General features: G+C 35.2%; 1 protein-coding gene across 1 annotated transcript in view; it reads right to left on the minus strand.

Moving 5' to 3' along the window:
• Positions 1 to 1299: 1299 nt before the first annotated feature.
• Positions 1300 to 13361, minus strand: part of LOC147071610 (uncharacterized) — a 549084-nt gene continuing 537022 nt past the window's right edge. The window contains exons 14-20 of the mRNA XM_085947980.1: positions 12397 to 12603; positions 10707 to 12102; positions 9625 to 9831; positions 8446 to 8714; positions 7475 to 7600; positions 7132 to 7244; positions 1300 to 2064 (exon numbers count right to left, since the gene is read on the minus strand). Coding sequence (XP_085804106.1) covers positions 1905 to 2064; positions 7132 to 7244; positions 7475 to 7600; positions 8446 to 8714; positions 9625 to 9831; positions 10707 to 12102; positions 12397 to 12603 — 2478 coding nt within the window. The 3' untranslated portion in view covers positions 1300 to 1904. The remainder of the gene's footprint in view (positions 2065 to 7131; positions 7245 to 7474; positions 7601 to 8445; positions 8715 to 9624; positions 9832 to 10706; positions 12103 to 12396; positions 12604 to 13361) is intronic.

The raw sequence follows: 13361 nt of genomic DNA on the forward strand, positions 1-13361 counted from the left end.
TATTTTGCCTCATATTGACACATTGGGCACAGATTCAAATCGGCCATGGTCACACAAGGTGAATGTCTAACAACCCATCTGCATAAGAAGTGTTTAAATCCTTACAGCGCTGACGGCACAGCTGTTGTGTCCTCATTAGGTGGCCATTAGATATAATTAGCATGTTATTTAAAACGTGGTAATTAAATGTTCCGCAATGAAGTGGTTAATATAGGTAGGTATCTTTGCACCGCGGCGGCTCATATATTCTTAATATTAACGCTAGGTACCCATTATTTGAATAATGTATGTCATGACGTATGTTTAAGTGTTACATGCAATAAAATATTATAATGATTCTTAATCGTGAATAATCAAAAGTGATGAACGAATTTTCATTTGTAATAGAAAAAAAACCGCTAATGAAAAATATTTTAAAGATTAGATCGAAGGTGTTTTAAACGTATTTTTTTTTCTAATATTAATTGAATATTTCAAATATTATATTTTCAATGTTTATTTATTTATACACAACCTATAACTGTTTTAAAAATTTAAACTATTTATTATGGCAAACAGTTAAAGTTTTGCATTGATATGTCTTTAATTTTCAGTTGTGGCATCACTGGAGAGTAGATCATTCGCTGTATGTTCCCAGACTGGTGAACCACCAGGCCCGCTATTTTTAAAAAAAAAACGACTTGACAATCCTTTTTTTATTTTTACAATACAGTAGAAATAAAGCATTATTCTTATAAAATTTCTCACGTTGACAATACAGAAATTAAAATATATATATATTATAAATTTTTGAATTGTACAATTGTATATATTTAGTTTCACAATATTCATGATTACAATTTTATCAAGTTGAAACGTACAAACATGTTGATACGACTGAAATATGTATTTCAATTTGTCTTTTCATATTAATGAAAACGTCGTAACATTAAAAAGAACACATTTATATGTAAGTATATAAGACTTTTCATTTGAAGAATGTTGATTTTTAAAAAATATCAATATTATTAAAATTGAAAAGTGGAAAATAGGGGATATTAAAGTGTTTCACTCGATCACTCAGAGACAAAAATTGTGTATTTAAAATACCGTACTGAAAATTGAGGTCTTTGCTACTAAAAAATAATTGCGTTATAGCAGATACATATCAGTATTAGCATAAACGTTCTTATAAATTTGAGGTCTTACATGACTTAATTAAGAAAATATGGCTTCGACATCTGTACTTGTGACAAAACACATAATATACCTATATTTATGTGACAGTACACATTGCTAGAACCTATCTGATATTATTTTGTGGTGAACTTCCATGGATTTTTAAGACTTGTGCGTTTAGTAACACCATTTAGATTAAAACCACATTATTTGAGTGTCATTATTTAATTCAACTCTTCATTTGACATTTAATTCAAGATGGCGTCTTTTAGATTCAGCTGATAATAATAAGATAATACGAAATCTTCTTATTGTTGAACTGTTATTTATTTTGTTTATCCTTCATAGAATAAATTGTGTATTTAGACAATTTATTTGAAGGTCTTTGAACCTCATGGTTACGTCAATACGGTATTTATAAATTACAATTAATTCATTTAGGTACATAATTAAATTAACATTTATAAAGAAAATCTGTTTATCTTTCACACCAATAAAGTCATCAATCGAAGTGCAGTTGGCTCCAGCAATGCTCTTTAATGGGACATCTGTCAAAATCAAAAGGATTATCTGTAGCTTGCATATCGTTTACGTTTACACAGAGACTGTTATACTTTGAAACATACACACTAAATGAGAATAAGTCATTGTCCAACGGGTGAGGTCTGGTATAGATTAGTCTGTCTGTTTGCATTCAGGCAGTTGGGATTGAAATGAGGCAGGATTGGGCGGGATTAGCAGATGTCCTATGGCTGCATTTTGGAATGGTTATCGGGCGAGGCTCGGTGCTTTTCCTCGAGCGGTGCGAGCCTCTCACACTTGTCAACTTTCGGTCTCTTCGATTCGGCGTCGGGCGGCCGATGCGATTTCATATGAGCACTCCGGCTTTTTACTTTGTTAAACACTCTGAAACATATCGTCACAAACACATACATGAATGAACACAGTACGGAGAGAGGATCGCAAATGTTTACATAGACAAAAACTGGTTAGTAAAACGGGACATGTTAGATGAAAAAATAAACCTATGGCCGACCGACATGCTTATTAAGCCTAGTACAGACCGACATACACCTTTCCGCAAACAAATTATGCAATTGTTTGTAAACTTTTTCCGCTACACAAATGTTTTTTTTAAAACTTAGCGCAAATGTAAATATTCCTATAAGATTAAATATAGTCTTAACAGTCCATATTGTTAAAAAAATTGTTTGCTTTAAACAAAACTAAACTCCACATGACCAGACGCTGGTATTTTCAGTGAAAGAATAATGTTGATTTACATAAATAGGTAAGTATAGGTAAGTATATAACACTTTTATTTAATTTCATATTATAGAATTTACTGGTGCAGATATTTTGACAATAATCAACAAATTCACTCTGGTGGCAGCCATATTTGATTTCAGACACTTTGAAACACTACTCGTGTTGTTGGTTTAAAAGCGCCTGTACACGTGCATGGAATTACTGTTCGCAATAGTGCTTATTTTAAACTATCATGACAATAACTTTTTACACGTACTGTCTGACTGACTGTCTCTCCAATCTCATTCTTCAAGAGTAAGCGAGGCGCCATGTTGTCATTTTTGGTACTATTTGACAGGACGTATTAAAAATCGGTTAACGTCAAAATGAGTTGTTCGCTTTTTACCAGCATCTTTGCCCCTATCGCTCTACTGCGCAGGCGCAGATCGAAAATAATCTTACTTGCGCGTTGAATTCAGAACCGTCCACACTTGTTTGATTCATGCACGCAATCTTGCCAACTGCAGGATAATAGTTTCCCCATACATTTTCTTACTGTGCACAGTGAATCTATGCACTTTATTTTAATCTGTGGTAATAATAATTCAAAATTGGAACAAACAAACATATTGAATTTGTTTCATGTCTTCCTTTAATTTTAAGTTTTATATAATTTTTTGCATCTCTATTTTATTGAAATTATCTCATTAAATGTATTTTATTACCCATAATTTTGCTTTATCCCTATAATAAAATGAAAAAATAAAAGTATCAATTCTCAATTAAATGAAGTAGGTACAAATCTATTTACATAATAATATTATGTAGTTGTCAAATGACTGACATTTTACACTACAACGAATTTGTGCACCTAAATTCACAGATATCAAAACATGGAGTAGACTTTCTACCGCAGCATCATCTCCGTGGTAGTAGTAGGAAAATAACAAACCTCCAGGGTTTTTATAAAATGCTGAAGTATTTGTTTGCGTGCAGATGTATGTTCAGGTTTGTACTAGGTTTTACAAAGTGGAACTCACACAGTCGGTGAAAGCCGGTTGCATTAGTGTGATTAACGGTGTGTCCGAAAACATGCTTGGTATATATTCAATACATTACATCTGGACATTATACTGATACGACTTTCACACCAAAACAATTGACTTTTACCGGCCAAACAATTTCTACAAAATTTCTTTCAATTTTCTACTATTTCTCAAAGCTATTCATACATTCAAATAATTTATAGAATTTGTATATATTATTATAAGCAACAGTAAATGTTTTTAGGGTGTACATTAATTTATTATTGTTTGACAAAACGATAATAAATAAAACTAACAGAAACCGCCGGAGGTTGCCGGTTGTTCTGCTAGATATATTCATTTAACAGTTTCCATCTAAAATATTAGAACAATACTCATGCATGTCTAATGTGTATGTTTAGGTGTGAATATTTTATATGACAGAACTTATTGCTTTTAGCAATTACACGCCTCATATATCGTCTCTGTTCTGGCAGAAAACACTAACTGGAGAATACTAGTTTGGAGTAATTTGACTTTGAAGTTGTTAAAATTTTTGAAATAATGGTCTATCACGTGAGTTTATTAAGTAATCGTAAAAAGGGTGACTTTAAAATAAAGACTGTTTATTTATTAAGAAGGTTTCCAGACGGTAATGTTTGAAATAAGGAACATTTTGGTACTAACTCAATATGTAATTTTTTTGAATTAGTGTTTTCTGCCAGAACAGTGACGATATATACAATCATTAATCTGTGTAATATTAATAATAAATGTATGGGAAAATTGTATTATGATATTTATCGTTTTTAATATCTTAATTAAAAGTGTAAGTGTGAATCCCATCTATTAAAAAAAGTCTAAGAGGATTGGTGCTATCCCGCTACTGTCATGTCAGTTTGCCTGAGGTTTTCTGTATAATAATTAGGTAATATGGATTAAGGATGATGTTTGTATTAAAAATGTCTAATATAGGCTAGGTATAACCCATCGTCGTCATTCAGACAAAAGTCACCAACCCAAAAAACATCATTTCAAGATATCACAATTTGAGAGTTTGGAGATAGAGGAAAAATCAGATTTTAATGTTTTTAGGGTTTTATCTATATTGCATAATTTTCTCATGTCTTCTTAATAAATTCTGTACGTTACTTTTACTTCTTGATGCTAATTAATACATACGGCAGGTTTTGAAGGAGGCAAGGTGGCTAAAATGCGGTTTAAGTAGTGACTTTTGCTTGTTAATAATCTGGACCAATGCGATCTTATTATAACAGGCTAAAGTAACTATTCCTGTTTAATTATTGTTGCTTATTTCATAAAAGTTTAGAAGTTTTCAAATGATAAATCAGTATGTCGCCATAGATAGTTTAGTAACTTTTGCTTCTATTTTTTAATAAGGAATTATTTTTTTTATAGTTTTTTGATAGTGTCAATAATCAGATTCTATCCGCCAATAATGATATATTGACTTATGCTTGTTAAGATTTTATCGAGTCATTCAGTCAAAACTAAATAATTCAGATTTAAGTAGGTACCTAACATTTTACTAACTAATGTACCGTGGTGACTTGAGCATCTCAAAGAACATAATTTTACGCTGTGGGACTGGTTTGTCGAATAGACCAAACGTTCAGGAGACGAAAAACAAATTTAATAATCCTATATTTAAATACATGGAGATATTTAAATTGTTATTTTTACAGTATATGAATGATGTATTCATTACCATTACAAAGTAATTTAAAGAAAAGGATTGTTCTAGTCCATTTAGATACAAAAAAACATTCTGCATGGCAAGGTTGATTTCGACAAAAACGGATATTCGACAAACGAATCCTTTAGCGACGATACTCAACTCAAAACTGCCTTTTTGAGGGTTGGTGACTTTTGCCTGAACGGTGACGATATATAGGTAATATTTTGAACCAAATCGATCAATAAATATATCAAGAGATTTGCATAATGCGTGTACAGTAGAACCTCGATATAACGGACTAATGCGAGTGAGGGGGTGTCCGTTAAAGCCAATATTCCGTTATATAAAGTAGGTTAAAAGGTATAAAAGTTTTTCATTCAATGTTAAATTAATTCTTTTCCGTTTGTACACATTTTAAGTGTATAATTACAACAATGTATTTGATTGTAATTTACAATTTAAACTTATTGAATGGAGTAATAAGTGCATCCATTCACTTTGTGTAAACAAATTAAACTGCTGTGCAGCTGTGTGAATTAGTGGCCAGCGTTGCAAACGTCAGTGCTATGTTAAGTCTACGAGTAGGACGGCATTATGAATCGAATTCGAGTCCGAGAAATGTGACATGATTATCATGCGTAGAGCATTGTTTACAAGCGGTGACACTTGGATATAAACATGTATAACAGTAACAGGTTGTGTTAACAATTTTCACAATTGACCAGATATTTTGTCTGTTAAGTCCGTTATATCGAGGTTCTACTGTATTGTGATTATATAGCCATAGATAATATATAATTTCGCCAGCAACACTTTTCTGACCATGTTTTAGAAAATTAATCGTTGGATACACCTGTATTCAAGTTCTCCCTTTCACTCACTTCTGTATTGATACCAGTGATGAAGAGTGCTTGTAAAGGAGAGGTAAACGATAGGCAACCAAGAAGAATAGCGCCTGATAGATATATAATAGAGATATAAATATACACATTAGTGATATATCAAATTGAGTGATGAATTTAAATTGCATATTATTATGCTTAACTATCGTTGATGGATCATAGATGGTGGTAGTATTTATTTTGTAAAATTTAACATTATTTCATTAATTATTATTGCAATATAATGAATAACAAAATTTATAACATTAATAATTATTATATTTTGGTTTCCCATACTAAACTGTGGCATAATAGCTTTCCACCCTGATACAATAATGCACTGCTTTGATAATTGTGCACTAGATGGCATTCTTCAATTTTAATACAAAAATTGTTTTTAAATTACGGTTACAATAATTTGACAGAAACAACTTGTTTGATTATTGACATTTACTATATTATAATAGATATTGCTGTTACCGTAGTGATTTTTTAAATTATTAATCTGCACAACTAAATTTGAAATTCGTAATTAAAAAAATATTCTTTAAAAAGTCTTTGTCACTGTTAGATGTAAGTAGATACCTAATTATATTATGATTGTGGTAAAATACGCGGTGATAAAATTAGTGATCCATAGTAATTAACTGAACAGAGAAGTGTTGCTAGTTATACTAGAACAATTAGACAATTAGTTGAAGGAAACAGATTTATTCCACAATTTTTAAAAATGTGTATTATTTTATGTGGCAAATCAACTCTCAAATTTAATATGTTTATCTATTGGTATAGTTTTTTTTTCTCACTATTGGTTTGTGACAGCACTTGGCTACAGTGCTGGCTTTGATAGATTCAGATATAGTTATTTTCTCTATTAGATGTATCCAATTTATAACCAGTTTGAGGCATGCATGCAAGTTATTGAACCAAAATGATTTTTTACATGCAATAAAAAAAAGAATATTTTAAAAATAAATGCAAGTCATGTAAATCTGAATGATAATTTCTGTTTGTGAATGGTCTGTAGCACAAACCAATAGTGGAGCATTTTGAGAATAGATGTATGTGTTGTATGACAGAAGTGTGGTTTTGATATGGTAATAATATGTGGTAAACTTACTTTCCACAGAGCTTGCAGGGGAATTCATCCCCGCTATCTGTAGCGGGAGTTCCTGGCGGAGTACTTGGCGGGCGGTTGCTTCCTCTCGCTGTACCTCCCCATCTCGGCCAGCCCTGGAATTTAAAAGGATTTGTTCATAAAATTGCAGGCTTGTTAACATCTAAACAATATTGCAAAAGCTACCTTGTTTTAGTTGCTTGTTTTAGTGTGTTTTATATTATTACAAATGTTTTTTTGTGCTTGACGTACAGAAAGTTGCATATGTGTGAATATTTTTTATTTAGGTATTAATGGTAGTTATCAGAGAAATCTTTGTTTATTGAATAATGGGTATTATTATTACCTGATGAAGTCGGTCGCCAATTCTATCGGGACTCCATGATCTTAGATACAAAGCCTTGTAGTCTTTTGTAACTTTCTTCCAAAAGTAGTAAAACTGAATACATTGTTTGCCGCTTTTCGTTCCAACCTGAAAAAATCAGAGATTTCTAATAACTGTATTCAAATCTGGTCGGCCTGGATCAGCCACGTGCATGGAATGCTAGAGGAGTTACCAGCAAGGTGGGGTAGTTATGTATTCCCTGACGGCAGCGCGCACACCTAAAAAGGAACGTTGCTCATGGCACGGTATTCTTCATAATGCAACTGCAATTTGCAGCCGTGGTCAAGATATATGAAATCCCGTATCTAAACTCTTTCATTGTGGGGGGGGGGGGGGGGATATTGAAGTCATCATCATCATAAGTGGCCCAACAACCCATAATGGGTTGAGCATTGTGGATTATTGCTACATGGCCCATTCATCGGAGTCTACCAAGTTTAACGAATGCAAAGATACACTCTTCTTGGAAGAGGCTATAGGTTTCTTTGTTATTTTGAATACGCCATTCTTCTCCTTCTAATATGGGCTCATATTAAATCCTACGTAGCACCTCCCTTTAAAATATATCGAGTGCTCGCTCATCGGCCTTCGTAAAAATCCAATACTCTGGCCCGTAGATCCACAAAAAAGGATGCGTGACTTAAGCTAATTTTGTAGACCAAAGTAAAACCTGTTGACTATTTTGACTCTATTTTTATTCCTCACTTATAATATTCTTGTTGTTTACTAGGGAACCGAGGTACACAAAACTATCAACATGTCGTTGATTCAGAGACCTGAATGACTATATACTCGGTGGCCTCATTGATCTTCAAGTCCATGTTTTTTGCTGATGCTTCCAGAGCAGTGAAAGCTTCTACTAGTACAAATCTGGATCTGCCAATTATGTTTATGTCATTCATATAGGCAATAATCTGCACATTTGTACTCACTTGCTTGGCGATCCTAAAGAAGTCCTTATCGTGCTCTCTCAGTCCAGCTAAGAAGGATTCTACTTCATCCGGAGACCAGCGTTCGGCTGCAGGGGATGCGTTGGCTGAGGCTGACATTGTTCCTGTGGCATTGTTTCCCCCGCTCATGAGCCGGAGTGTGGCCGCATGGATGTTTCCTCCGCATCTCCCCAGTACGTACAGCGCGTGCTCTCGTGAATGCCCACCGACCGGCATGGCAGCGCACATGGCTAGCTCCATGAACATTCGAACTGGAAATTAAAACAGATGTCTAAGTAAATATAGGTATATATTTTTTAAAATGCAACCATTACTTCGCATGTTAGTGTTAAGATATGCAGCATTACAAGTTGCAGCAAATTGAAGACAATACAATGCACATCTGGCATAACCAAACTGATTACGCGAATGCGGTAACTTGCATCGTCATGTGTCTTAGCCCTTAAAAGTATTTTATATCAGAAAGATAATGCATAGTCAATATATATCTTAGAGCTTGGTCTATTATTACAGAATGTGATGGCATTTCTAGAACGATATTCGTCTGCTAGAATTAATAGCAATAAAAATAATATTGTATGATATTTTACACTGGCTCTGAGGCAAGTAGAGTTTATTATCTTTTATAGCTTTGCACTTTTTTTTGCATTTTTTTCTACACTGATACGCCTCTTTGCTTGATTACCTCGCACAAAATTAGATAAAATGACATTCACTTGTATTAATATAATATTATCTAGTAATAAATAAATAAATAGATAATATAATATTATGTACGCCCACGGTGGCCGCGCGGCATAAGCGTTGGACTACAAAGCCGTGGGTCCCAGGTTCGAATCCTGGGTCTGGCAAGTACAAAAATTGTTTTTCAATTTGTGTGTGTCAGGGTATGGACCTAATAGGTTGAGCAAGTGGCTGACATCCATTTCTCGTAAAAAACAAAATCTGTCAATACAAACCTCCACTCTGTGGAGGCCCATATGATCCTATCAGGATCGGACATGGTCGAAAAAAAAAAAAAAAAAAAAAAAAAATAATATTATGTAAAAAAATATTTTTGGAATATATTCCATTATTTTCATCCTAGAGCCGGAGTGCAAAGTTATAAAGCGTAATATAATCTACATATTAATATGGATAATATGTTATCATAGCACGTACCTTCATTGTCATCCAAAGTGTCATTAATACCGGGATCCCACAACAAATGCTCGTAACTTGGGTCTCGGTCAAACTTCATCTCCTCAGCATTTGTCTCAGGAATCTCGGCCTGGAACTGTTGGCCGATGTTTATCCGCGGTGATCTTCTTTCCTCGCTGTCAGCCTTCAGAGCGTCTAACAGGTGGTGACTGCTGGACATTTGCGTCCCTGCAAGAGAAAGGTACAACTTAGTACATATTCTGCTAATTGGGCGACATGATGCTACATTTCGAGACATATTAATATGCATAACATATATTCTGTTCTATGGTGTGGAGTTATGGATTAAATAAGGATGTATCATACAGAGGTTGAGATCTTCGAGATGTGACTGAATATATTGTATATCTTTAAAATTTCTTTGACTAATAGGGTGACTAATGTTGATGTCCTTGAACAAATAGAAAAGGAACAAGCAAATCTGCGTAGCATCAAATCTAAAAAAATACAGTGGCGCCTCGTTCACATTATGAGTGGAGGTTCAACATTCTCCAGCTCATTATCCAAGGAAACATCAATTGTACGTTACTAATTGATTTAAGAACTTTTGTAGGAGTGCAGTTCCACTGAACTGTTTCAGTTAGCAGATGATAAAGTTAATACCATTATTATGGTGACCGACCTTTAATAAAGGAAGGTACAAGAAGAAGAAACATTAACATATTATTATATAATATGCACCTTATTATAGAATTTAATATTTTAGCTAGATAATAATATCATGGGAGAAGAAGAATGTCATGGATGATAGTAACATCTAATGTTCAGGGTAACAACTAATAGGATGTTATCGGTGGACACATTGATGTTCGGTTACGAAAATAATACTCAAGAAAGAAACATAATAGTTTCTACTCTTACCAGTGTAATTACTGACTGAGTCTTATTCTAGAACAGAACAGAAAGAACTGAAAATTTAATAAAAATGGTGTCAGAATTAATTATTTTTGATTATCTTTATAATTCTTCAAGAATATTTAATCAACCTTTTTGGTCAGGTAGGTAGAGCTTAGTAAGATGTACATACTTAGTAGATAACTTACCACTCGGGTTTACTTCGTTGTAAAGACCTGGAGCCAATCGAGTTGGATTCAGCATGGGGGGAGGAGTAAAGAAATCATCGGTGCAACTTCTGAGTCTCGACTGATGTTGCCCTTGGAAGGTGGATGTCCCGAATGTCTCTGACCTCGGTCGCTTTCTGGATATTCTTTGAGGAGGCGCACTGGCGGTCAATCCGCACAAAACCATCGATTCCGTGGGCGCTTCTTGTTTTATACCATCGACATCCACTTTCAGAGTAGTTATAATGTTATTAGACATTTGGTCGCTTTGGTCTTGCGACTGTGTCATTGCCTGAAGAGGAGACTTGATGACTCCCAGCTGCTTCGCCGGCTGCATCTGAGGCAAGCTATCTTTTGAAACTATCTGGTGAGTAGCGCTCGTTAGCCAAGATACTGGGAGTTGATTGGATGCCGCTTGAATGAGCTTGTATTCTCCGTTCGATTCAACCAAGATTCCCGTCAAATTTGGATTGTTCAGGTCGATCGGACCGTGGCTGATAATCTTGTAAGACTGATATCCGCCAAAATCGAACTTTTTCTTGCTTCCAAAATCTTTAGGGCTACTCGAGAGTAAAGGGTCTTCAGAATTAGGCATCATCTGCGACTGCAAGGTCTGTAGGGTCTGTCTAGGGAATGTTATGTGGCCGCTGGGGACAAACGGTTGGGTGCAAGGCGAGTGGATGCCGTTTCCTTGGCGGTTGGATAAAGGTGATGGTAAAGGAGTCACGCACATTGGTGATTGAGGAGGAGGCGACGGATTACTTAATCCGTACATATCCAATGCGTCTCCATGGACGATGCTTTCTCCGGGTAAGACTTCTTCTAAGGCTTCCTCGACCTCTTCCGCACTGGACATTGTGGTGGTGAAGAATGCTGCTGAGAGGGGAGAACTTGTGTTTCTTACTTCATCCACATCCGTTCCGTGAGTCATGACAGGTTCGATGAAACTGTCCGTGGTGTGCACGTTATTAGTCGGAGATAGAATTGGTAAATTCTGAACTGTCCCTTGTCCCACGGACGGTGACTGTGCTTCGTGGCTCGCGGGAGGAGTGGGATAAGTAAAGCTTGGGGAGTCATGGTACTTCAATGGAGACGGCAGAGGCGAAGGCGCAGACAGACCGACGTGAGGTGAATTTGCATACATTATGTACTCTTTCTGAAACCCGAGAACGTCTTTCGAATTCGAACTCGACTCGGCAACTGTTGAATGGTAAGTGCTGAAGTCCGCTAAACTTTCCGGCAGTGGAGAGTTGAGGACCGCTTGCAGCTGCTGATTGACCGGATACTGGATGGTAGATTGGTCTTGGAGAGAAGCTGTGACGCTCGCGTAGTCTTCCAATGAAGCCAAGTCATCCAGTTGCTCGGACGCACTCGTAAACTAAAATTAAATTATATTATAGGTATTAATTATATTAGCCTGGGTATACAAAAGGCAAAATAACAACTAGTGATATAATTTGAATTTTATTGAATAAACGATAGTAGTTATATTGGATGACCAAATGTGGAATTAGAGATGAAATATAATGTCTGCCAAAGGTTTGCTATTGGGATCTGAATACGATCGAAGTGTTATATTTGGGTTTCTCACAAACCTAAGTATCCAGTTGGCAACCTTTTATTTATTTTTGTAGGGATGTACCTGATTGAAGAGATTTATTAGTAGTTATACCTGGAGTGCATCACTTGAACTCTGCTGCAGCAAAATCGCTGGGTCTTGGACCTGATAGACTTCATCTTGAAGAGAAGGCGAGAAGTAGCCTCCCTCATCAGACTGGAACGACATGCTTGTCAGAGTGAACTCTGCTTGCTGGAAACTGAGCTGCACCGGTCCCGGTGATTGATGGCCAGGGTCTGAAGCGGATCTCTTCACAGACACCTAAGATAATATAACACATTCAAGTTTTCTTTATGCAGATTGACATATCAGGCATGGGCTCCGTGGGTTTGATTCAATTCAATTTATTTATTTTACATATTATGGACATTACAAATTATAAGTTTAAGACGTTCACAACATGACATAAAACATTATTATAAAGAAGAAAGAAAAAGAAAAGTAATAAAAGAGATAAAAAGAGAACATAATATTGTAAACATACAAACGCAGTGAAAAACAATTATGCATCTATTTATAGTAGTTCATAGAAGTACTCAGAGTTTGCTAAGGAGACCCTATTTTAAGAATTTATAAAATAGTGTCCACCTAAACTCACCCTCACGCAAGTGGAATATATCACGCTGATCTGGTATGAAATCCAGCTCAACATAACATGACATTAAAAAATATTGCTGTGCAATAATTCCGATTCCTCTCAACTCTTTACAACCCAAATCTAAAAAAGTAAAGTTAATTTTAAACCGATGACTGCCAAGTCTTTATTTTTTCTAATTTATTTTTGTAAGCATTATGTATTACAAGACCTAGCGAGACAGACTGGCGACCGCCAGCTGGCTCTGCTAGTTATGTATTACTATTAGAGGTGAGTTGGAAATACTGTCACCAGTTTGTGTACTCAAGTTTCGGATGAAACTACCCATACTCAGTATGTGTGGCCCAATGAACTTATTCCAAAAAACTTGTGATGATATCATCGCGAGTCGCTCGCCAGTTGATAGACTTTCAACACTATTGAC

This window comes from Rhyacophila brunnea, unplaced genomic scaffold, assembly GCF_057557595.1.
Source record: "Rhyacophila brunnea isolate RB1 unplaced genomic scaffold, BYU_Rbru_1.0 scaffold_20, whole genome shotgun sequence".
Lineage (NCBI taxonomy): Eukaryota > Metazoa > Arthropoda > Insecta > Trichoptera > Rhyacophilidae > Rhyacophila > Rhyacophila brunnea.